At 41.4% G+C, this 26,522-nt stretch overlaps 1 protein-coding gene across 1 annotated transcript in view; it reads right to left on the bottom strand.

Annotated features, from left to right (window-relative positions):
- cnih3 (cornichon family AMPA receptor auxiliary protein 3) overlaps positions 1–23,501 on the bottom strand; it is a 101,341-nt gene extending 77,840 nt beyond the window's left edge. The window contains exons 1-2 of the mRNA XM_008284027.1: positions 23,424–23,501; positions 493–561 (exon numbers count right to left, since the gene is read on the bottom strand). Of these exons, the coding sequence (XP_008282249.1) occupies positions 493–561; positions 23,424–23,501 (147 nt within the window). The remainder of the gene's footprint in view (positions 1–492; positions 562–23,423) is intronic.
- Between the last annotated feature and the right edge of the window lie 3,021 nt (positions 23,502–26,522).

Below are 26,522 nucleotides of genomic sequence, written 5' to 3'. Positions count from 1 at the left end.
TTGTGCTTGTCTACCAATTATTATGACTGTGAGGAATGACTTGCATTTGGACTGTTAATATTGTCATGTGCAGGATGAAACTAACTGTAGATTCCAATTCATCTGTGTTTGTGGCTTGTCCCTTCTATTTTATTTATATTTGGGTTCAAGGGTTTGTTTTATTTTTTTAAAAGATGAGTCATTCATACTTAATGCTTTGGCCTTAAGTCCTATAATAGGAGTCTGCTTGTCAGCCAGGAAGTCAGGAGTGGAGGCCATACAAAACTAGCATGTTGCCAGCTGCTTGATTTAAAATTTATGGAGAGAGACACAGAATAAAGGTACAGAAATGTGGACTGGAAAAGCCTCTGTTGTAGTGCTCCGTGTTAATGTGCGTGGCATTTTCCATTTGTTTCAACAGCAAATATACACATTAAGACAATCATCAAAAGAGGCATGTAGACAAAGTGTTTGGCAGCATGAATGAAAATGAGAAGGCGAATGCAAACCTACCGCATGGAGTGGATTGCCCTGATCGATCGGCACCTTGAAGTCAGCCTGGAGCTCATCAAAAGCTGTTATCTGACACAGAGAGAGAGAAAAGGAAGTGATGACTGTATAATCAGTGAGATAGAGGGACAGCAAGGAACAAAATTTCTCACTGTGAACGAGCATCATTATTGCCAACAGCCTGCAGTGAAGATTTATGTACCGAGCTTGGCTGCAGAGGACCATGTTATTAGATTGTCTTTATTTTCTGTTAAATAACAGGAACTCATCGTTACAACAGATGGTGGTATGCTATATTTTAATTAATGTCCAAATCCAATAAAATGACAAAAAAACAAGACAAAATAATGAATGTATCCTATTACCATGTACAGTGTGTTTATCCAGAATCTAATAGATATTATACTTCACTGGCATAGAGCCCCACTTCAGCCCAAAAACTATTAAATAACACTACGATAAACCATGCTGTTGACATTTAATAAAGTGGCCATAAACATGGCCACTGTCGTTTTTTCTGAGTCAATAAACAAACACTGTCCTGCTGCTATGAATACATTGTAGTGGACTGTGTGTTTGGCTGTAAATAGTCCCCAACAAAGGTTCTGTTTACCCCTGTTTGAGTAAAGCTTGTTAAAAGCCATGTGCCCAGCTATTTTAGGAATTACAAGTCTTCAACAGGACATGCACTGAACAGTCACAATGTTAAATCCATTGACAGGTTAAGTGAATAACACTGAATAACATTCATCTCGTTACAATACAATATTCTGCTGGGAAACTCTGGGTGCTGTCATTCATGTGGATGTTACTTTGACATGTACCATCAATTCAAACATTGTTGCAGATCAAACACACATCATCATGCCAGCAGCAGTTGCCACACCACAAAACCTGCTCAGGAACTGGACACAGGACAGTTCATGACCCAGAGACATCTGCATGACCTGCCTTAGCTCCACTCATGCGGAGCAAGCAGTAGTTAGGAGGAATGAGGCACTGCCAAGATGGTGACAAACAATCTCAGCATCTTTACGTTCTAATCTTGTGCTTGTCTATCCATTATTATGACTGCGAGGAATGACTTGCATTTGGACTGCTACGTGTTAATATTGTCATGTGCAGGATGAAACTAACTGTAGATTCCAATTCATCTGTGTTTGTGGCTTGTCCCTTAACATTCATCTCGTTACAATACAATATTCTGCAGAGAAACTCTGGGTGCTGTCATTCATGTGGACATGCACCATCAATTCAAACATTGTTGCAGATCAAACACACATCATCATGCCAGCAGCAGTTGCCACACCACAAAACCTGCTCAGGAACTGTTCAAATAACACGAGAAAGAGCCCCAGGCTTTCACAAGGCATCCAAACTCCCCAGATCTCAATTTAATCAAGTATCTATGGGCTGTGCCTGAACTCGCTTGACCCACGGAGGTCCCACTTTGCAACCCAAAGGACCCAATAGATCCACTGCCAACATCCCCATACCAGACAGTACAGGACACCTCCAGAGGAACAAAGGGAACCTACACAGTACAACTCAAGAGTTTTTAACGCTGAAGCTGATCAGTGTTTTTATTGCGATACAAATAACCACCACTTTGTGAAGCTGTATTTTAAGGCTTTAAGCGCAATGCTAGCATCAGAATGTTTGTTGTTGTCCCTACAGACCTTTCTTCCCTACAGAAATTTTGGCATTTCACAGTAGGGAAAGTAGAGTTGTAATTCTATTTTACTGAGATAATTCCAGGGTCCCTGTGCTGTGCATGCTGGCTCACTGTCATGGAACGCTTGATGAAACTGAACCATTCTTAATTACACTTGTTTCACTTGGGCTGCTAGGAGATTAGTTTTCTAGGTATTTTGCAGGTATTGGACATATTAAAACTTCAAGCTGGCGCTTCATGAAATCTTGAGGGATCATTCAAGCTACAACAATGCATTTTAACAAGAGGCATAACTGTCTGTAGCAAAGCATTTAATGACTGCCGAAGCTTTTTACTTAATCCTTAAATGCATACGTCCCAGCTTCAGTGACCAGAAACTATATTATACCTTGTAGAACTAATTAATTTAATTATACGAACTACTGAGCACCCTAGAATTAATCAAATTGTTTGTATAGCAATGTCATGAATGCCAAAAAAAGCCTTGTTTTCCTCTAAAAAGTGTATGTATCGAGAGAAACCAGACGTACGTAGGAGTGTATGTTTTGTTTATCGTGGCATATTGGAGATAGATGAGAGCAGGTATTGTTTTTTCATGTTTTGTCCCATGATGGAACTACTGTTTTACTGATACAAATCAATGCACCAACAGTAATCAAGATAAATGCTTTTTCACTTAATGGGTGCCACACAAACGTTTTACATTGATTGCACTGGCACACATCATTTAGGCGCAATGAATTGTTTCACCACACCTTTAACTGTGGCAATAATAAAAGTAACTGGTTCTGCACTGTGTTGTTAAAAAGACCATGATCTCTTAGACAAGATCTCCTTTTATTTTGATACCAAATAATAAAAGAAAACCACCAGCTTTCACTGCAAGGACTAGTCATGGGTTTATTATTTAATGGTCATCAGTGCATTCATAATTACTGGGGGTTTACTGACCCCTCCTCAAACCAAAAGTTACTTGATGCCCTACATGATTTTGCTTGGATATTAACAATGTTTATGCCAGTCATACCAAATGACTTAGGATGATACTGCCTGGCAGCAAAGAACAGCCGTAGTATTGCAAGTTAGTAAGCAAACACCATTACCAGAAAGTAATAGCAAAAATTAAGTGCATATAGGATACTAAGACATCCATGAATGATGCTTATTTCTAATAAGGGAAACCAACATAGACAGTGTTACTAGTATATTGTTGCCATGGTGATGGCAGCGCATATAGACGCAGCAGCCCCTTCAGGAGACAACAATCGTGAACGTTTTGAGTGTCTTGTCTATCCCATTCTGCAAAACCTGTGGCTGGGAGACTTTGCTAGGCATCAAGATAGTGGTGGCGCTGGAATTGCAGCGATCAGTTGTGATTTGGACATGCTACACCAACTCGGGGTCCGATCGGAGACTACGCCAGCAGTTACCCGAGAGAGAAGGAAGCAAAAACAAAGCAGGGGGAAGAGAGCTGGGATCCACGCTAGACTAAAGGCTAACCCCTCCAGACCAGTAGTACTGTCGCTCCTACTCTCCAATATCCACTCCCTCCACAACAAGCTGGATGAACTACTTTTGCTGGGAGAAGCCCGCAGAGAGTGGAGGGACTGCTGTGTGTTTGCTTTTACAGAAACATGGCTCCATGACAACATCTCAGACAGACATACAGCTGGAGGAGACGACATTATTCCGGGCGGACAGACAGACAGCTAGCTCTGGGCATCATGTGCAGCTTCACCATCATTGTGTCCCTGAAGATCTACCAGGACCTGAAGAGGTTTGCCATGTTCAATGTGATGGTTGTATGCATGGACGCCGCGGCCCCTTCAGGAGACAGCGAGAGTGAGCGTTCAGTGTCTTGTCTATCCCAGACGTGTATTCCGCAAAACTTACTAATTAAATGATCCTAAAGAAACGCTCTCTCATGTTGCCTGTGTACACGCTGAATATTGCATATCAAATTAAATCAAGCTTATTGTCATTTTGCTGTACATACCTACTGTGTACAATAAACTTGATTTGATTTGATGTGCAGTATTTAGCTTGTACACAAAATATTATCAAACTAAAACAGAACACCAACCTGCAGCTACTCACTGTGAGTCAGAGCACAGGGCTGCACATAACAGACGCTCACAGCTTTCAGAGCAGCAAAAGGGGGCAAAACTGTTCAAACTCTGTCAGGTTGCTCAGGGATTTTGAGTGAAGAGTCCTTTTCAAGTCCAGCCAAAAATTTTTAATTGCACTGAGTTCTGGGCTCTGACTCGTCCACCACAAAACATCCACCCTGTCATTAGAAAACCATTCTGTGTAGCTTTGGCTGTATGCTGCAAGTCACTGTCTTTCAGGAAAACAAATCTCCTCCCAAGATGCAGCTCTCTGGCAGATTTCATCAGGTTGTCCACCAAGATTTTCTGATACTTTGCTGCTTTCATTTTACCCTCCATCTTTACAAGCCTTCCAGGGCCTGTTGCCAAGAAGTATCCCCATGTCATGATGCTGCTGCCACCACCATGCATCCCAGTGGGAATGTTGTATGTGTAATGAAGTGCAGTCTTTCAAACATAACCTCTATTCTGATGGCCAAAAAGCTATTTTTTTTTCCTCATCAGACCAAAGGAGCTTCTTCCAGTTCAGAGCCTCCCACATGCCTTCTGGTGAACTCTAGTCAAGATTTTATACTATTTTTTTTCAACAGTGATTTTATCTTTGTCACACTCCCACACATCTTTGACTGGTGAAGAACAGTCAACAGTTGTCCCATCTCAGCCGCTGAAGCTTCTAACTCCTTCAGAGAAGTTATAGGTGTTATGGTGGCCTCCTTCACTACTATCCTTCATGCATAATCACTCAGATTTCAGACATTCTACCTAAGAAGACCTACATGTGACATATTCCGTCCATTTATTTATGACAGATTAACTGTCTGTAAGCGAGATTCAGTGACTTGGAAATCTTCCTGCATCCATCCCATGACTTGTGCTTTTCAATAATCCTTTCATGGAGTTGTTTGGAGTGGTCTTTTGTCTTCATTGTGTTGTTATAGCCAGTAGTACTGATTCACCAGTGACTGGGCCTTCCACAAACAGGTGTCTTTATACTTCGGTCACTTGGGGCACATTCACTGCACTCAGATGATCTCCAGTTTACTGTCTGTGTGACTTCTGGCAACAAACGCCTGCACTTATGTTAAATTAGGTAACTTCCAGAAGGTGAAAACTTTTTAGGAGTTAACACCACAAATGTCAACAAGAACAAAAGTCAGAAGATCATGGAGGTTTGTATAAATTGTGCAGGTTTATTAATTAGCTGTTGAGATATTTCACTAGATAAGTACAACTTTGACCTGTTAGTGACTATAAATAAAATGCCAAGGTCAGTATCCATTAGGTTGGGACCCAGCTGTTTGGATAAACTTTAATGGCTATGGATCCAGTCATTGTAGAGCCTTTTTTACTTGAAGTCACACATGCACTATAAACCTTATAGCGATGCTGCCCTGAGACATCAGGTTCATTATATCACAGTTTTACTTCAGCCACCTGCTGCAATGTCAGGCAATAACATTGTCCCTGGCATGGACATCACATGTAACCGCAGCTCTCCCTTCAGGGCCTGTTACTGGGAGGCATTAGATAGACACATCCACCGTTTTGGAATCAGCTCTTCAATCTTGTCATCATTACCACAATCTGCTCCAGTTAAAATGTTGAAACAGATCAGCCCACAAGGCACAACATTTGCATATAATAGACTTAGAAACGAGACCCTCTTGGATCTGTGTTGCTAGATCCTGCCATCCACCCACTGCTGCGTAGTGGGATAGTTCTTGGTGATTGCAACGTCAAGTAATGATGAACAGCAGAGAAGCGATGCAACAGTTCCAGTGGTGTTGCATATGCTGCAGCGGAAGCAATTGCACTACAAAGACAGATGTCATTGCTTGACTAGCTGGGCCTCAGGAGGAAATTGTGTGTGAGTATGAGAGAGCTCGAGAGATACTGTAGGAGAAGATATGCGTGTGTCACTCAGTGTATCTGTGCATGAGATACTCTTTGTGTCTCCAGTGTGTGCGCACCATGGGAGAATCGTACGATGTGAGTGCAGCATGAGGATATCACTCTCTCTGTGTGGAGAGTCAGTAAAATTGGATTACTGTTTGTGTGGTACAAAAATATTATCCATACATTGTGTGTTGTGTGACCAAGAAACAGAAGAAGCAGTGGCATATGTGTGTGTGCATGTGAATGTGTGTGTGTGTGGGGAATTAACATCAGAGGTTCGCACCAATCCCGGGTTATTTCCCTGGGCTCGCCCCCGCACTGACAGGCAGCTCTTTACATGTTATTTCCCCATGGATCCTAATAGTGATCCTGGCTCATTGCCTTGCTCTGTTACAGTGTGTTAGCTTCCCTCAGGCTGTTCCTCATGGGTGATGGGAACACACACACACACACACACACACACACACGCACACACACACACACACACACACACACACACACGCATACAGACAGCTTCATGGTTGCATAAACCCAAGCATACAGTGAACCACAGTGTGTATTCAGGCACAGGAATACACTCTTCCGCAGAGACACACACATGAAAGTGTGGCAGAAATACTTTGCCTATACATCCCTATGTGCACCACATGAGATGAAAATTATAGACCACATGTCGGATGTTAGACTTTTTTCATCAATAATAATAGCATTGAACTTAAAGTATAATTTTGCATATCATGTCTTGGTAGGGGTGGACATGGCAGCACAATAAGCAAAGTAGCCCAGGTGTCCTCCAGCTCATCTTGTGGGATCCTGAGGCATTTGTGGCCTACAAGACATGCTAGATGCCCTGGGATCTGCTGTTCTCTATGGGGAAATCCACGCAACTGGCTTGACTTGAAGGCTCTGCTCCAAGAGCAATCTGGGTGACTGGGAATGAGCCTAGCCATCCTGCAAAGGAGCTTGGTTTGGTTGCTTGTATCTATGCTATCATTCTTTCAGTCTTTACCCTTACACGATTATCAAAATGTAGTTTTAATTGACCTGTAAATCAGGAGTTTCACCAACAGGCCCCTCCTCAAACAACCACCACCTCATCACCCAAGAGGCGTTTGTGTACCCAACATTGTGACATGACAGGAAGAGACCAGAAGCAATTCAGAAGCCTCGATTGGCAACGTTAGAAGAAAGCTGCCTTTCAGGGATATTCTCTCCTGGAGCCAGTCCCGGGAGGAAAACTAGCTGCAAAGCAAAAAGGTCAAAGGCAATGAGCTGAAGCACAAACAACTCAAGGACCCTTATAGAGTGGCAACTTAGAAACAAAGCTACCCATTTCAGATGAGGTACGCCAAGGCTTCCTGAAGCAAGACCTTGGAGAGCAGCTCAGGTATATTCATGGGGTTCAGGCTGCAAAAAAAGTATTTGAATATGTTGTTCTTACCTTGTCCTACTAATAAGTAAAGAAAGAAAGTCTTTAGGTGTGTGTGTTCTTTGTATATTTTGACAATCAAACATCCAATCCACTTCAAACATGGTAAGTGTACGACTCAGGACCAAGAGATGAGTCGAATGCAAGATTTAAGAAGCAATGTCTGTCTTTAAAGATCAAATTTAATCACTGACAGCAGACACTGCACTTGTGATGAAGTAAAGACCGAAGGTGGGCACGTTGAAATGTTATGAAATCTGGATGAAACAATGATATAACCTGGAGGTTTGTTCGCAACCTGTCCAATCACTGGACTACTGGCGTTTCTTGCCCAGTCAAACTTCTTTTTAGCAGTGGTGCCACATTCCCAAATATCAGCAATTAGCTTGGCAAGTACAAAGTGTTAATTACCATTAGGGTGAAGCTACAAAGACCTGTTTCCTAATAAAGTGCGATGATCCTTTAAGGGAAAATACACCCTACAAAAGAATTTCATGACCTTGATCTTAGACTGCTAAGTCCGTCATTGTCAGAAGCACCACTTGCCCGTGAGCTGCAGACCGCAGGACCAAAACTCAAATCTGTGACACGCACAGAGGGCGCTTCCTGCTCAAGATTCTCTGGCAATGACTATGGGTTTGTGCAAATCCAGTTCTATTTTGATGTGGATATTCACTTTAACAGACGGCTTTGAAGTCAAGGTTGGCTGGCAAAAACAGCCAGCAAACTGGCACTCTCTGCTCCACTCTTGGCATGCTGAATTCTGCATAAACAGTGTGTTTCAATGCCGACTGTGTCTGCTACTGGGCTGACACCTTGCTGTGTTTGTGTCTGCATGGGAACGGGAGGGGAACAAAGATGTGGCTGTAGCCTAATTTGTCATGTTTCAGTACGCAGATGCAAATTTGGGGCTGGAGCTATGACCAACCACAGATATGGTTTTTCTTCATGCAGCCCTCAAGGCCTTCATACAGAGTTAACAAGACTGAAAACAACATCCGCAATCAGAGAAATCTCCCGTCTAATGTAAAATACTACGAGGCCCACTTAAATTATTCAAAGTCTTCCTTCAATTATTTACTGGAATCTTGAATCAACTCAATTTGGTTTAATTTTCTGCACAACCACTTCCCACCAACCTCTGACTTAAGTGAAGCCAGTGCCAAACATTACCTTTAACATCCTTGCTGCCAACATTGCCGTTTAATTAATGCAATATGCAAGTTTGTTTACCAGCATTAACGAACAAACATGACGCAAGGATTACAAAGCACGCTACCCAGCTAATCATGAGGTGTATCAAATGTTCATCCATCAGAGGAAGTGTGAAATGTAGTGCCTGTTTAGGTGTTGGGAACAGTATGGTGTGAGTAAGCCTGTGTTGGTTTGTTGCTTGTGATTAATACTTTTCAGTAACAGCAGGTTGCAGGTTTAGCAATGAAACGTTAGAAAAGCAGAGAGGCAATCAAAATGGCTGGCAGTGTCCAGCATGATTTGGATGCAGTACAAACAAATCCATATGCAAGGATTCACATACTGATGCTGTTTTTGAAAAGCATAGCTAAGTTTCCCTGATCTATTTTTACAACATTTGTGTTTTAAACAACGTCACTGATCATCACTGAATGTGTTGCTTTTCTATCTCTGCAGCTGAAGATTTGTTTTACCCCCTGCAGGACTTTGTGCGGAACATCAAACTATCCTCTTTTCTGCAGACTTCCCGGGGGTCACTGTCTGTCCATTGGCTGGGAGCTGGCTTGTGTTTTAATCGCTAACTTGTTCCTGTCAGTGTCAGTCTGTATCTGTGCTGAACACCTTGGCAGTGGGAGACAGCTGGAGGAGGCCGTTTCCCTGATGCCCTGCAGGCCCAGTTAACCCCTTCCTTCACTGTGACGAGATCAAATGAAACAAATCTCTTCCTCTGAAAATTTTTATATCAGCATTTTATGCCGCCAATGCTTTATGCATGAGTCACCCGTCAGGACTTTCTGCGAGGCATCAAAGGCAAACGATAAGCACATATGCCGGAGTGACGACACCTTCTGAGTGGTCCGAGAAATGATGCTGCAATGACATTATTGCAGGACAATGTTCGCATTTGTTCTGAAATCGATGGCAGTAGATACATTACCATGGAAACATTGATTCCAGCAGCACTTGCTTTCTTAACCTTACAGGCTGTTATCGACACAGCATTGTGAAGGCTCATCTTTGTTTCATGCCAACAAACCAGAGGTCACCACAAAGAGGAGGAAAGCACGATGAACTTAAGTGACAGAAAAGTGTATTACTTTTGCACTGTTCATACGGAGCTGGGATTTTCTTTAAAATGTGCGTTTATGAATCTTATCTAGTTCTGCCAATGTCTGCATGACTCTTATCAGAATGTGGCATCATCACTGTGATATTAAACACTTGCATTTGTTGATGTTGTCTAACAACAGGGATGACTTAAACCCCATCCACATGTACACAAAGGCCTGCTGAGAGCCCCATGAACACCAACCCTAGAAAAAGTACCCACTCCAGGGTAGACACTTCTGAGCGACCCTGAAAACCTGTAGTGTGGGTCTCAACACTGATTGATTAAAGTGGCATTGATGTCCTCGCTAAGTAGCACTCTTGTCCTCTCAAATGTTGTAATGTTCAATGTAAAATTCACCATGCAGGTACATAACATAGCAAACCCTCCATTGCTCTTTTTCCTACATGTTCATAGAATTATCCATGCAACCAGTAACTTCTATTTGCCATTGTTTTGGCGTATTCGGGGTTGGAGACACAGTTGCATTCTATTTTGCAATAGAACTAGAGATGCTAAAGTGCAGATTATAAGGCAGCTCCTGTAAAATGCACCACCTTGCGCTCACCCTGAGTCCCTGCAGTGAAGACTTGCCTATTGGTTTCAGTAGCTGAAGTGTAATAGTTCTGACATAGAGTCTTAGAAACATCCTGGATGTGCTCTCTGCTTTATTACAATTCACCATAGAAAACTTGGAAAAGTGCATTTGGGGTAAACTTTCAAAGGTCATATCACCATGTGGGATAAATGGTTGGTCAAATGGGTAAATGACTTGACAACAATAAAAAATATGGACAAATAATTTCCATTTATGAAGGCGTCTCAGCATCAAAACAACCGACCTGCTGACTCTTTGAATATTCCTTCCTGACTGGAGTAGGCACACTGTCGTTAAGGTGACAGTAATTCAAGTATGCAAGTGTTGATAACCTGTGGTGTTCCCATACATAACGAAAAGGTAACATTCCTCTCTCTTTTTTATGTCTTTCCTACAGTCCACACAATTGATTTGACCTTATTTCTCTCTGGTTGAGCAGCACTAAGCAACACCAGCAAGTAAATTATCACTCCATCTGTGCAATGTGACAAATCCTGTCGCACTCAAGTGTACAAGTGAAAGGAATGAGATGATTATGTGGCTGATCTGTACCAAGACAGGTGTGAGGCTTACATTTATTATCCAAAGAATAGCTGCGCTGATTAATTATTTATTAAACGTACAAAGAGATCTATACGTACTTATCATTTAAACACCAACCTGTCCATCATCTGTGCTGCTACTCCTCTCGTCATGCTGCCAGTACTGACTGTTATCCACTGCTGCATGCATGGAGCGACAGTGGATTTTCTGAGTTCTCTCCGCATGGAAGAAAAATCAATGCAAATCCAGTTGATTTTAAATCCACAAATCCTCACAGGCTTTACTGTGTCAATTGCAATCACTTGGCCCAGAGAAATGTTCACAAATTCAACATACCTACAAAGAAATAGCGATTTGTCAGATACTAGATGTTAGGCTGGTTAATAGGAACAGTCAGGAAACCTGTGGAAACCTGATCATTCCTAATCAACCCTGGTCTTAAGACATTTAAGATGTAAAAAAAATAAAAAATCTGTACTGTGAGTTTTGCCACCAGCATCTTGTAATATAATCACTGACATAACTAATGAGCAAGAATGAAAAACCTGTGAAAACTGCACACTTTTGAAACCAAACACTGCCAATTAAGGTTTAAATATGAAAAGCTGGAGAAGTGGCAGGTGGATGAAAGAAAGAAAGAAAGAAGCGACGGGGAAGGAAAAGGAGGGAAGACGAGGATCTCCCGTATAATCCTCCAGTGTATGCACTGTGCAGAGGAACAATGGAAACAGTGGAGTCAGAATGATGGATGAGGAGCCAGCAGGGGTTAATGAACACGTGGATCAATGCTGAGCCAACCCAGCTATACAGTGAACACCACCTCCATTAGCCTTCGGTGCCTGGTGCCAGAAAGCCGTGTTGACTGTTTGCTTCATTGAGATTACAATCAATTGTATCATCCTATGCATTTCTTCCTCCTGACGTCTTACTGGGGCACCTTGAGCATGAGCTGCTTCCTCGTTTGTCCAACTCACCGGAGCATTGTGGAAAGTCACAGTGGCTCGGCTAAATCCTACACCCACAGAACCTGTATTCAATTGTTATTTCTTGCTCTGTCGTGTATAGACTTGTCTTAACCTTTAAGAATATTTCTTGGGTTGGTTTTATAGTCTTATTATATGATGCTGTGCAATAATTAGGTATGCGTCTAGCCATTCTGTAATGCCATTCACCCTTTTCTCTACATTTTTCCAGTCCTCTTTTCAGTGTAGTATTTAATAGATATCATTTTCAAAGCCACAGACGTGCATTGGCCAGATAGAGGATATCAGTGGGTGTTATTTGTGTGGTTATAATAAGAGCAAGATTTAGACCATCACAAAGGTTTTAAAACCAGGTGAGCCAAAGAGAAAGACACAATAAACTGTAAGATGATTACCCAAACTGTGTCTTCTGTTCTAAAGTGAAGGACTACTGCAACATACAATGATGCTCTCTTTTAATTTTATCTCCCAAATTGTTTAAATAATCTGTGTAATTTGTTATCTTGTCTGAATGTCTGACTGACTTCCTGCCCTGTTGGACTTGTTGGCTTGATTGTCAGCCAACTTGGTTGATTTAGTTCATTTTAACCTGTCAAGTCCATTTGATTTCAAGTTGATCACAATTACAAATAAGGTAATTAGCAATTTGCACAGGACGCAATTTAGGCTGGATTTTATGCAGCATGTTTGACCCAGGGTTTAAACTGTTGTGTCAGTGGTTTTACAGGTTGATGCCATCCTTCATTTATAATCTGTAAAACAGTCAGTCTCATCCACTTGCCCTTTAGCTCCTTCTTTTTTTAGCCAGCACCTAGCTCGCAAACTATGACCATCCTACAAACCTCTGACTTGTTCCTTCTTTTGCAGTAACAGCTGTAAATAACCTGTAAATGAGTAACACCCTGTGTGTTGAGAGCTCGAAAACCAGGAAAATCGATTTTACCTTGATGCCATTTTCCAAAAGAGGAGCTCGAGGGCCTTGTAAACACTTTTCCATGTTTCGACTGCAAAACTGCCACTTTCAAGACAGTTTTAGGAAGTATAGGTAAGGTACTTCTGAATGGCCCCTTGCTTTGGAGTCCCAATGCTGATTGGTAAAACTCAACTCAAAAAGTACTATTTGTCCTATTTGCCAAACAGCAGTCCTCTCCCCTCTATGGCATCTTCATTGTAAAATTTGTCAGGTTGACACAAAAAAAACTCTCCATTGTTCTATTTCCTACATCCTGGTAGACGTATGGTCAGTGACTACTATTTGTCGTTGTTTTGCACACTTGTACTTGACGTTGATGCTGGATTCGACACCGCAATGGAATCAGAAAGGCTGGGAGGGCCAATTAGTGGGTCATTGCTGTGATTGCCAAACTATTAAAAATACGACTGCAGTTTCAATAAGACAGAATTATCTTTAAAAACTGAGGGAAAAGTCTATAGTTATTCAGTGCCACTGCTGATTCAACTTCATTCACAGCAATGCATTGGAAAATTATTATTGGAAAATACTGTACAATTAATGGTAACTAATTGAAAGCTAGCTACCATAATGCAGTGCTCAAAGGGACACCACGTTTAAATAACCGCATTATTGTCTGAATCTAACACACTACACAATTCTCTACATTAAATTCCCTTTATAGTGTTTGATAAATATTGAATGAGTTCCGTAACTGTACCAACAGTCGTAACAAGAACATTAGGTGCAAAGCTGACTGTACGTTATTTCATTGCTATTAAGACATAAATAATCCAGATGAAGACAGTGTGATGTTTAAGTGCCTTCTCCACGACAAAACACTTCCCTTGCAGTGGCTGAACTGGTCGGCGCTGTCGCAACTTCGTCACTTTTCTCTTGATCTCTGCGTCTATTTCTGCATCTGTATTTAATGCTTCCGCACTTGTCTTCTAGACACGCTTGATCTATCTCAGGACTTTTCCGTCACTCTCTCAGGAAACTTGAACCCTTCCCACACAGAACTTTCATTTTACTATCTATCATCCGTGTCTTCCTTTGATCTGCATCGCTGCCGTTGCATCTGCTATTTTCCTTCCTTTTCATGTCTCATCATCATCGTGTATTCTGCTCCAGTAACCTTTCCGGCAGTCCAATCAGCCCTAGTTCTAGTCCTGGGCGAATTTTGTAGTTTCGTTGGCCTCACTGCTGCAGTTCCAGTCATTTTGCTCTCTTTCAGCCGACTCTGCCTCATCCCCCGTTTCATCTATCTTCCTGTGACTTTGCCTGTCCATTTCCTCTGGGGTTTGTCCGGTCTATCCCTAGTAGACCCGTCCATTAGATGTCTGAGGCGTTTCAGATCATGGGAACAAGCTTAGGCCTCGGGCAAAAACACGCCTGGCTAAATATTGCTTTCACTTTCAATCTATCTTCCACATTTTCACATCTGTGTCTGAAGCTAAATCATCCCTCTGCCACTTGAAAATCTAATCCTCCACATTTCATCAAAGGAAAGTACTCTTTCTTCTCTCCTCTCAATGCCTTTCCTTTCTCCACTGTCCTTCTGCACATAGCAACCCCTACCAAAAAAAAGAAGAAAAAAAAAACCCAGCTTCTTTTGGCTCCATCATCAGAACACCATAGAGACAGTTACAGACGAGGGTGCCTTGTGGTTCTTCAGTGTGAATGATTTTTCACGCGACACCTCTGTTAAACCTGCGAATGCCCTGTACTTGTCAAAATCTCAGTATGAGGCGAAGTCACGCTCGATGAGGAAGCAACAGCAAGCGCACAATGCTAGCGGATCTGCTGCGCTCCAAATCCATCCCCAAGTGTGCGTAAAATCCTGATGTGCAGTGTCACCTCGGTGTTATTTAAACCAGCGTTGGCTTTGTGTGAGGTAATTTACTTGAAGTGAATAAATGGATGGCGGGTGGAAGGGAGAAGGTGAAGAGAGAAGAGTTTTAGAAGTAGGAGCATGCCTCCATTGTTGCCAGGGCCATATTAACCTAGAAGAGGGCTCTTGGGCCACAATGAGTCCACCCTAATTCATCAAACTCTATCTAACAGTGCAGACTTATAACTACAAAGGATAGCTGCCTTATATTTTGCTCAAAATCCAACCTATTGGTTAGCTTGTGGCTTAACTGACGTAGGAACAGGCACTGTATGCAAGCACAATATAAACTAAAATAGTCACAGTATGACTACATTTAAAACAGTATTGAATTGCTTTTTGGGAAATAAATACCTGATTAAAGTGAATTAGCATTGTAGCATTTTGCAGTGAGGCACCCTTCAAAGACTTTGTAGGTAGTCACGGGGCTGGGTAGCATGACAGGACATTGATAAAATATTTAATTTCAGTCAATATTGATAATTATTGTGATTATAGTTTGCCATTTTTATTTGAAAAAAAAACATTAAAAAAAAGTTTTATTCGGATTTACCTACCTTACTTGAAATTTAACTGTTATCATCTTTTTCACCACTAACTGTAACACAGCAACCGAAAACACACCAAAACAATAAACAGTAAATTACACACAATATAAAGTTGTTGCCAAATCAATGTTGTTTCATTAACCCAACCCCTTAAAATAATACTTGCAGTTTAGCTTACTAATTAATCAGACAATTAGATTTTTGGTAATTTTTTTTGGTAATAAGTCCTTTGCATTATTTTTAGAGCATTTCAGTTGTGACATTGTTAAAACAAACTTGTTCTTACTTTTGGTTTTATCTGATCCAACGCAATGAATTTACTATCAATTTGCACTAGCATAGCTTAGTAACTAATGACGCAAAGGTCCAACTTATAAACCTATAATAAAAGGTCCCTTTTTGCAAAGTGAAATTCATGAAATTACCACAAAGCGTAAACCTTCAGTGGCTTCCTGGTGGTCTGGGTCACAGCTTTTGCCTCACCATACTTTCCATGTGCTAAAAACCCAAACTGCCACAGTATAATAGAAACCCCAAGTGGGAGAGTAAATGATGTCAGTTTGACATCTGCCCTCTGCAGGAGAACTTCTACATCATATCTGCACAATGGGGCATTCCCATCTATCAGCGGTGCACCGAGGGAGCGTCTGGCTCGCTCCCAGCTATAATGACACTCAGAGTACATTAGGGGCTGTGGTTACATGGGAGGAGAATCACTCAAGCAGAGTGGGATCGTCGAAGCGCTCAGCCGTAGAACTCCAGGGAGGTCACAGTTCACCTTGTATGTTAATTAAAATGGCTTCGTAATCGCCTACGTGAGTGCTCCCCTGGGTGGCTGTGGTGGTGTATTTTATGTGAGGAACAGACTGATTCTGCGTGTGGTTCAAGTGTCGTTATGTCGTGCAGCGAGAATACTGCGTCTTCTAAATATTGCTGTATGTTTATTATTCCTAATGGACAAATACATCTTGTTGAGCTGCCAAAAGAGCTGCGGCTGTCAGACAATTGACCTTATTCTCCAAACAACATGCAGAAATGATGGAATATCTGAAAATAATGAAACTTTTACTCAATGAACAGGAAAGTGTGCTGTCCTGTGGGAGCATCACAGCATGCCAAGTATCTCTGAGTATAATATAGGAGAGTGTGGAGAAAAACAAACTGTGGGATTCAGCTTGAAAAATTAGGACTGATCAGAAAACATTTACAGTAAAGCAACGCCAGAAACAACTAAAATTCCTGGTGAGCTTTAGTGTATAGCTGGCATGTGCATTGTCTGTGTGAGCCACACAATAAGCCCAGTAATTGAATTTGTGAGTAACACTTAGCATTCAGTCTAAGCATAGTCTTGCTTAAAAAATAATTAGTCTGTGATAAAATCTGAAAAAAAAAAATTGTCATTAAAAACGGTGAAGCGGTGGAAGAAATTACAAACATGAGGTGCTTAAGTAAAAGTAAGCATTCCACCCTGTAGAGTCACTAAGGACAAGAAAAAGCCTTACATCAACATTTTCCATCCATCCATTATCTATACACCACTTAATCCTCACCAGGGTTTGTTGGGGGCTGGAGCCTATCCGAGCCCACCTAGGGTGAAGGCAGGGGACACCCTGGACTGGTCACCAGTCTATTGCAGGGCTACACTCAGAGACAAGCAACATCTACAAACAATTTGGAATCACCAATTAACCTCAACATGTTTTTGGACTGAGGGAGGAAGCTGGAGAACCCGGAGAGAACCCATGCTGCACGAGGAGAACATGCAACCTTCACAAACCGGGATGCGAACCAGGGATCTTCTAGCTGTGAGGCGACGGTCCTAACCCTCGAGTCATTTAGCATTTTACTTTAGAAAAAGTTTTCGACGAAAAATACAGAGAATATCAAGAGTATTTGCGGACACATGAGTGGTACACGCTTATGAATTATTGTTACTGAATCATTCATGTGTGTGTCGCATTTCAGTGTTCTAATAAAGCAGAGCCGTTCTGTCTGCGGAATGCGTTTCTGTTTGACTTCCATAGTTTATTTATGACTTAACATGGAAATTTCTGTCCATGTGTGATGATAATTTATTTAAGTACAGCATACATGTATTTTTATTCCTTCAGAGCTGCCTACTGTTATGGTCGTTTTCTACTACTAGAACAATCTCGCTGTGCAAATATATAGCCAAAAAATCAGAAATAAAACACTTGATGTGAACATGTTTTGACTTTAGTAAATGGACTGGACTCACAGTAAATGAGCATCGTGACAGCTGTGGTGGAGCTCAGGACTCAACCTGAGGACAGCCGCTGTGTGACAAATTATTTCGCTGCAGCTGATAAACTGAGACTCTGTGTGACAGCTCACCTGTCATCTCCTGATCAAGGTCAACGTTAAGTCAAAACCTGATTCTATTCATTACTGGTTAGTCTCATTAATCTGACCTGTTAAAGACTCTTTTGGAAATGTGTACCTTTACAAACATTTTAGTTTTAATGGATTGTTTCGGTCTCTGTGTTTGCATTTATTAGCTGAAGGTACACAAATGGCCTGATGTTCAGACTTTGTTCTGTGTGCAAGGAAATCCTGTTTAGTTTTTTTCAAAAAGAAGGGGCTTGCTGTTTAAGATGAGCATTTCCTGTTGAAAAGTAGTGATGTGTGATACCACAGATTTTCCTTCCTATCCAATACCATGTTAAACCCAGACTGACATTCCCGATATTTGCTGTGTACAAAAGCTTAATGTGATCAAAAAAAAGGAAATAAAAAGTAGTTCATGCCCATTTCATTTCCCAGGCGTCCTACAAACAATACAAATACACGGGGCAAACCGAGCTACACGTCACTGTCAACTAAATCTTTTTTATTTAGCATGTATACAACTTGTGTCTAATGTATGCAGATACTATGAAGAAAGAAGAATCGACAGGCTACAGAGGCTTGATGCTTCATGTAGGATGCCACATTATTCAAACTGAAATAAAAAATAAAACCGTCAGTGAAAAACACAATGAAACACATAAATGCCATAATGTATATATTAATGAGTCAGTGATCTGTCAGCAGTAAATCTGAACCAATGGGACTGGCTCAGTGAACACCAGCTGCTCACAGGCCAACGTTTAGTGAGGTTTCCTACGTACATAGTCAATCATTTAAAATGGCTTTGTAAGTGTGATTTAAATATACAGAGTGTTTGCAGTAAATCAGACACTTCAGCCTGCAGGCCTTGAAAACAATAATACAGATTATATTTTATTGATGTGATCCCAGAGACACAAATCTCAATCCAAGCGTAAGTCAAAAGCTGCAGCCCTGATCATAGCACAGTTATTTATTATGTCATTTATTCATGACTATATTTATTTATTTCTCTGGCACATTTATTTATATCAGTTTTTGGGGGAAAAAAAAAAAATGTGGGGAACTCCCTTCGTTTAAACATCAACACGCAAACTGAAGCCTCGATGGACGCAAATCTCTTTCCCACGGTCAGTGACAAACGTTGCCATGGCGACACAGTTTCTCCCTCTGTACCTGGATATTTGCTGCCACTGCCAAAGGACTCAGTGATAGAAGTCCGTCTCACAGTAGCAGCACCTTTCTTCTCCTCTTCAGACCAGCTTCAGCGTTTATGCAGTCCAATATGACGATGAGAGGCAGGACAAGTAGCTCCTATCAACCATGCACGAGCCCCATTATATATTATTTACTTTCTTCCGTAGCCCTTGTTGATGCTAAAATACACGTTTACACCAGATTACTGAGCTTTTTGACATAAGGATTGATTTGTATGACAGAAACGCTGTGATCAGAAGTATAGACATTTCAGTACTGATCCATATTGTTGGAAAGTCAATTTAAGAACAACAAAGAAGGAGGCGCAATATCACCGTAAACATCCATCCATCCATCCATCATCTATACACGGCTTAATCCTCACTAGGGTCGTGGGGGGCTGGAGCCTATCCCAGCTGACTCAGGGTGAAGGCAGGTTCACCCTGGACGTGGTCTATCACAGGGCTACAAAACGGATGCAAAATGATGACGCAAAGAGACTCAGAATGACCGCAAAGGGACTAGAAACCTAGAAACAAAGAGACACAAAGCAACTACAGAGAGGCTAGGAAACACAACAGAGACTGGAGATGACTACCAAGAGATGCAAAACAAATACAAAGACACCAGAAATGACTACAAATAGAGTCCAAGCAACTACAAAGAGACATTAAATGACTAAAAAGAGATGCAAAGTGACCAAAAGAGAGTAGAAGCTACACACATGTGAAAAAACCACAAAAGGAAAAAAAAAATCACTACAAAGACCCTCAGAACAACTACAGAGACTAGAAACTACAACAAAGAAACAAGAAATGATCACAGACTCCAAACAACTTTACAGACCAACACCAAAAGACACAAACAACTACAAAGAGACTAGAATTGACTAGTGACCAAAAGAAAGTAGAAACCCCCATAAACAGACAAACACAAGTACAAAGAGACAAGAGAGAATAAAAAAGAAACCAGAAATGATTACAAAGGTACTTAAAACAGCTACATACACATCACAAATGACTACAGCTACACCAAAACAAACACAAAGAGGCCAGAAAGACAGCAAAGACACAAATACTAACTGCAAGAGACTGGAAACGACCACAAATATACTTAAAACCACTACAAAGAGATGACACATGACTTAAAGTGAACAAAACAAAGTAGAAACCACCACAAAAAGACTAAAAACAAGTACACAGAGAGTAGAAACTACTACAAAGAGATCTGGAATGACAACAGAAGTGTTCAAAACAACTACAACGAGACCAGAAATTACTGTAATGAGACTCAAAACAACTACAAAGATACTCAAAATTACTACAAACAGATGCACAAAAAGGCCAAACAACTTCAAAGGGATGCAACCTTATGGAAGGGCATTGCATTCACTGGGTTAAAAAAAAAATAAATTAGACACCCTATCGCGTAATTACGAGAAAAGATCTCGCAATTATCAGATCAGGATCTCGTAATTATAAGATGAGGAAAGGTGCCGCATTGACCACTGCTTCACTCAGAAAACTGTCTTATGAAGATACCGTATATCACATATATGCATTTACTGTATATCACATATATGTAATACTCAACCTGCTGCCTGAGGTTTTACACACAGGAAATAACCTGTTCAAGGTACAAAAATATACGACAAGGCAGCGAAACACCAGATTTTATTCCCCCTGCTCAGCATCCAACACCTGTGTCCGTTTGTTTTCTACATGTTTAGTCCCAAACACTGGAGTTAGTTTGAGGATTTTACAAAATAAAGAGGGTAACAGGTACATCTACAGTGTGTTCATGGTAGATTGACTCCTGTGAAATAAATTTAGAAAAAACTAAACATTTTAGACAATGACTGCAGTTCATATACTTACTGTAAATCTATAATAATAATATAGATAATATAATACAATAATAATATAATTACTGTAAATGCACGTATATTTGCATTTACCTCTTCGTGGGTGTGCAGTTTTCTGAGTGAAGTAATTACGAGATCTTTTCTCGTAAATATGAGATCTTTTCTCGTAATTATAAGTTAGGGTGTCTAGTGTTTTTTTAACCCAGTAAATGCAATGCGCTTCCGTAGCAACCAAACTAAAGAGACATAAGATGAATGCAAGGACTCAGAAAACAGACTGGAAATGACTCCAATCAGACTCGAAATAACCACAAAAAGACGTAAAATGCATCATTTTCTGTCCCATTTAATCTGTGTCTGACATAAATATTAGTTTTGTATGTAAAACCCTAAACTGACAGCTGATAAAAGTTTTGCAGTGAAAGCAAAGTAAAATTCCAACACTTGACTAAAACAAAAAAGGGCCTCCAATCTGTCTTGAGGTACAGTTTAGTTCCCTCAAACCACTGATTAGTACCAAACCCATCAGCTAACGTATCAGAAAGCTGCTGCCTTTGTCTCCCAGATTGATTTTAATGGGATTTTAAGGGGACGGATTCTGATTCCTCCCTCATTAGGTGACCTGTTCTTTCTCGACACCTCAGCCCACGGCGGGTCCAGGGATGGCCAGAGAGCAAGGTGATTAATAATAATAGATATTCCAAAGATAGCCAACATCCTTCTCCACTTTCCTCCTCCACATCACAGGGTGGCTTCATGTGAGCGTAAATGAGGAGGGGGGGGTGGAGGAGGAATCAGATGGGATCATCCAGAGCCGGACTTATATTTATCTGCACCTGCAAATGAGCGGAGCAGCAGATACAGCTAATGAACTCGGCAGTGGATGGTTTGATTGATTACGGCCAATTACTGACAGAAGTCCGTCCGTGTGCGTCCATTTGTCATCGTGTGACTTCCAGAACTCGAGCGCTGGTGTTAGCCGCTGACAGAACTGGTAATGTGTTTCACTCAGAGAGCTTCATTACTCACTGCGTTTCCGTTGTCGTCTCTCTGTGGCCCGTTTCATAGCCTCTGTCTTTTCATGTTCATTTACACTGGCCAGCTTTATTTATAGCTTGATTTCACCCTGGGTAGTTTGACTCAGCACGCTTGCTCTTTTTAGCGATGCACTGCCGCTCAGAGCGTTCAAAACTAACCTTTCGGCCAGGCGACCACTGTGGCGGCAGGATTTAGTGTTTTTGTTTAGTCGCTGCCCTTTGAAATCAGATGAGTGCTTGAAATTAAGACTGATGGGGAGGTGGCGACCTGCCGAAGCCACTAATAGAAGTGAAAAAAGAGTTACAGCCAAATATTTCCCAGCATTTTTGGCAGGTGGCCGGTGTTAACGTGCAGCCTTGGCTCCTGCAGCTCCACGAGCTCCACAGCCTCCCCCTAATTATGTTTCCTCGCAGTATGGAGCCCCCAGCTTATTATGCTGCATGTCTGTATGTCACCGTGAACGGGGGAAATCAGTGCAAGACGCATCTCCACTGTTTCTGCCGTCTTAAGCAGAATGCAAAAATAAAGCCCGGTGTGATGTGGATTATTGCTGAAGCTACAGAATAATGTGTTCCATTGTGATCCTTCCTCCACAAACACAACTGAAGGATGTGGTGGTGGCTTGTGTTCTTCTATCATATATTATGAATCAGGACAGAGAGAAAGGGTTTTTTCTTTTGCATCCCTGAAGCACCATGAGGGTAATATTCAGTCGATTTTGCATAAGCACTTAGTTTAAACTGTACTGTCACGGGTGTCTGCACTCTCACTGCCCTGGACTCTTTATTTCTCCTCTGTGAGCAGACACATGGGCCGCTGTCTGACAGACAAGCAGACCAGCTATTAGTTGTAATTGCCAGAGGATCAGTCATCTCAAGTGCATCAGGTCTCGAGCTGTTTCCATGCAAAAAGACAGACCCAGGGCGAAAGGCTGGAAGCCCTGACCCAAATCTGTCTTTACATAAGTCGCTGCATGATGGAGATGTTGCTCAGGGAGCAAATAATTAGATTATTCAAATATCATAATGCAGTCAGTCATATTGGCACTGGTGTGTAACTGAGCTGAGGCTTGATTAAAGGCAGAGGGAGCAGAGCGGGGAGATGAGAGGGGGGAGATAACACACTACAAGATTTCCTAATTGATCTTGAAGGAAGGCTGTTTAATTGATCTGGAGGATGCTGCACGGGGTTGCAGGCATTTCTGCACAAAAAATTAGGTCAGGAGGAATGCACAAAGTGGTAAATGTGGGGAAAAACGTGCCAAAGTGTGGGAGATGTAGAATGCATGTGTGGATGATGGAGCAGGAGCTACAGATACAGGTGTGCACCTGTCGTGTTCTGGAAGATTTATGCCAGAAACATGATCCTGCTGCGTAAAAGCTACAAATATTTACATTTGAAGGGACTGAATGATCGGGTTAGCACCGTTACGCACACCTGCGCGTCCAATATGCACACACATTCCGGATGAACAGACAATCCGCTTGTTATCTAAAAGGAGAAACGACGTGGCAGATTAAAAAAAATAAAAAAATACACCAAAACCTGAGCTACTTACGTGCCATATTGCGAAGAAGATCAGGGACACACAGAGGACCAGAGACAGCATGTAGCAGAAGGCAGCAAAAGTGAACATAATTGAAGGGGGAAACGGTGGATAATTTCCCAAGGAAGCACGATCCCGCTGACAAACATCTAAAAACAACAAAATAAAAAGGAGGGGGAGAAAAAAAAAAAAAAAACAAGAGGGACGAGGAAGAAAGTTCTCACGGTGCCATGGAAAGCCGAGGCACCATGACTTGGCCCCCCTCGCAGTGTTTGCAACAATTTGTTGCAGGAAAAAAAACCACCTCCTCTCCAGATGGTCAGCCAGCAGCGGTGATGGGACTCTGAGGTCAGAGCTGCTCTCAAATCATCGCATGATCGGCGATCAGTGTCCGCAGTCTTGGCGAGGTGATCATGTAATCATAGAGACACGGCGGAGATGAGTGAGGACTGATACGAGGAGCTTATGCGCAAACCCATCCAGGAGAGGTGCATCAGTAGGTAATCCATCCAGCGGAGCCCCTGCTGCAGCCTGTGTGCTGAGCTCTGCTGCTGTTTTGGAGACGAGCTGCTCGCTACTTATGCACCAGGCGTTAATAAATGCTGTTTTCTGCCGCTGACAAACCTATCAGCGGCGGCGGAGAGCGGAGCGCGCAGGGAGAGGTGTGAACAGGTGGATTTAAAAGAGCAGCCCGGTGCAGCGTGCGTAAGCGTGCGTGTTTCCACATTTGCAGTTTTTCAGTCAGGTGTACTTTGGATCATGTTGATACGAGGTGATTGTGAACACTCTGAATTTGCTCCTGGCTCTGGAGAAAGTCATTTGCTGCTATTTCAAAAGCACAATTGTGTGTCTTTTTGTTGTTGTTGTTGTTGTTGTTTTCTTGATCTAGAAGCAAATCAGTGCCATAATTTGCTGTTTACCTGCACAAAATGACTGGATTAACCTTGTAATCCACAGACTTGAGAAAACAAAACACACACACACACACACAGATTTACTGCATCATAAAATGCCAAAAAAAAAAAAAACATGGAAAAATATGAAGTGCCACACAAAGTGGTGCTCCAAAATCAAATCATCCTCCACAGAGTGATCATTTAGATTTGCCCAGAACTAAGTCAAAAATTCTCTTTCATTGATGTCTTCAAAGAAGCTCCAACTGAGCCACAGGCTACAAGACATTTAAACTGTGAGACTGGCGCCACCGTCTGGCGTTCTTACAGGTTGCAGGTGAAATAATAGAATAAACATCACTCATTGCTGTGTCTGTGTGCTCTGCAACACAAACCACAGCTCACATTTTGCTAATAATGAGTGTGGCCTTCAGTGTGGCCTTTTTACGCACAACATCTGCAGCTATTTTTACAGTGCAAACAACAAACTTAAATTATCTTGCAAATTTTGCACATTGTATTCACATATACAACAGAATTTATAAAAAAAAAAAAAAAAAAAACTTTTCTTTTTAAAGCAAGTGGAACTTTCTCAAAATGATTAGAAGACTATGGAGCTTCCTTATGGTCAAGTGCTGCTGCAATAAGGCTGAAATGAAATGAAGTAAGTAAATAAACAAATAAACAAATAAATGCCGGCTATTTGTAGGCTGAAAGGGTAAAAATGTGAAATGAACTAAATGGCAGCACATCAGGAGGAGGTCACAATTTGATTCCTAAAGCGAAAGCTTGATATGACCGTATGTGTTGTCACATGTTTTTGTTGTTCGGTGTCTTTTTCAGTTATTTATTTATCCATCTTTTGTCCGTTTTATTTGTTTTTGTTTTTGTTTTATCACCTCACTTAAAAAAAAGTCATATTTTGCTTTTGTGAATTTTGACTCACTCTGCTTCTGGTGTCATTACATTTATTTATGATTTTGTATCAGTTCCTCAGTCTCTGTTTTAATGAGTCTTTTATTTATAACATGTCGTTTATGGGGTTTGTGGGGTATAGTTTTTATTTTGTTTTTTCTTATTGTCTTTTTATTCCTTCTGTTCTGTAAAGCACTTTGTCCTTCAGAGTCTATCATGCATGAAAGGTGTTGTACATATAAAGTCTGATTGATTGATTAATGATTTTTGTCACATTTGTACAGACGGGAGCTTCCAAAGGTTCAAAATCAATGAAAAGATCTTCAAGTAGACATCATTAAAATAACAGTGGGCATAGCCTACCATAATCATAACCACGCCTATACGTCACTTCAGTGAGACTTATTTTGAAAGCGGTGCATGACCGGTTTCTTCCTTCTGTATCTGCGCTGCCTTGATGCTTCTAGCTTGTCGCCTAGCAACAGCTTTTGACAGCTAATTGGGATGTGACTGCTGCTGTTGACCAAAAACTGCTGCGTTATGGGCTATTTTCAACTCAAAGGCCAACAGTTACTGTGGGATAAGACAATAGACAATAAAACCGCTGACTAACAGAGAGAACCTGTAACTTTTGGGGGTAGAATACACGAGAAACAGGGAAACTTGTGTCAACTGTGTTCACAAATGAGTGACTTCCCTCATGAGAGGTGATGTTTTTAAGATGTTACTGAACTTAATGACTAAAGTAATGGCAGGATAACGTGGCAGCTGTTTATGTGCTCCTCAGACAATAAACAGTCCCTGTGCACTCCTTTAGTACTGACAACAGAGAGCTGGCTCACATGTGTGTTATTGAGGCCATCCATCAGCTTGCCAGGACAAAAAAAAAAAAACACTGAACACTTTATCGTATCCACTTTGTGCCAAGAAAAAGGTGTAGTTAGGAGCTTAAAGCACTGGAGGTTTATCCCTGCACACAACTCTTTAGAATTTAACCTGATAATTACACCATTTTACAAATTATTTCAGGGTAAAATGAATATAAAGTGCTTTAGGCAAAGTTTCTTTCTATGCTGTGCCCATGTCTCACATTAACATCACAGTGAGAGCACAATAGCCACACAAGTGGTTCGAAAGCTTTGTCTTTTGGAATCATTTATGATGATTTATACATCCATCCATCCATCCATCCATCCATCCATTAACTATACACCACTTAATCCTCACGCAGGGGGCTGGAGTCTATCCCAGCTGACTTGGGGCGAAGGCAGGGGACACCCTGGACAGGTCGCCACTCTATCAC

This window comes from Stegastes partitus, unplaced genomic scaffold (genome assembly GCF_000690725.1).
Source record: "Stegastes partitus isolate 25-593 unplaced genomic scaffold, Stegastes_partitus-1.0.2 Scaffold339, whole genome shotgun sequence".
In the NCBI taxonomy this organism is placed as follows: domain Eukaryota; kingdom Metazoa; phylum Chordata; class Actinopteri; family Pomacentridae; genus Stegastes; species Stegastes partitus.
Note: the sequence above shows the minus strand (reverse complement) of the source record. Positions and strands in the feature narration are given on the sequence as shown.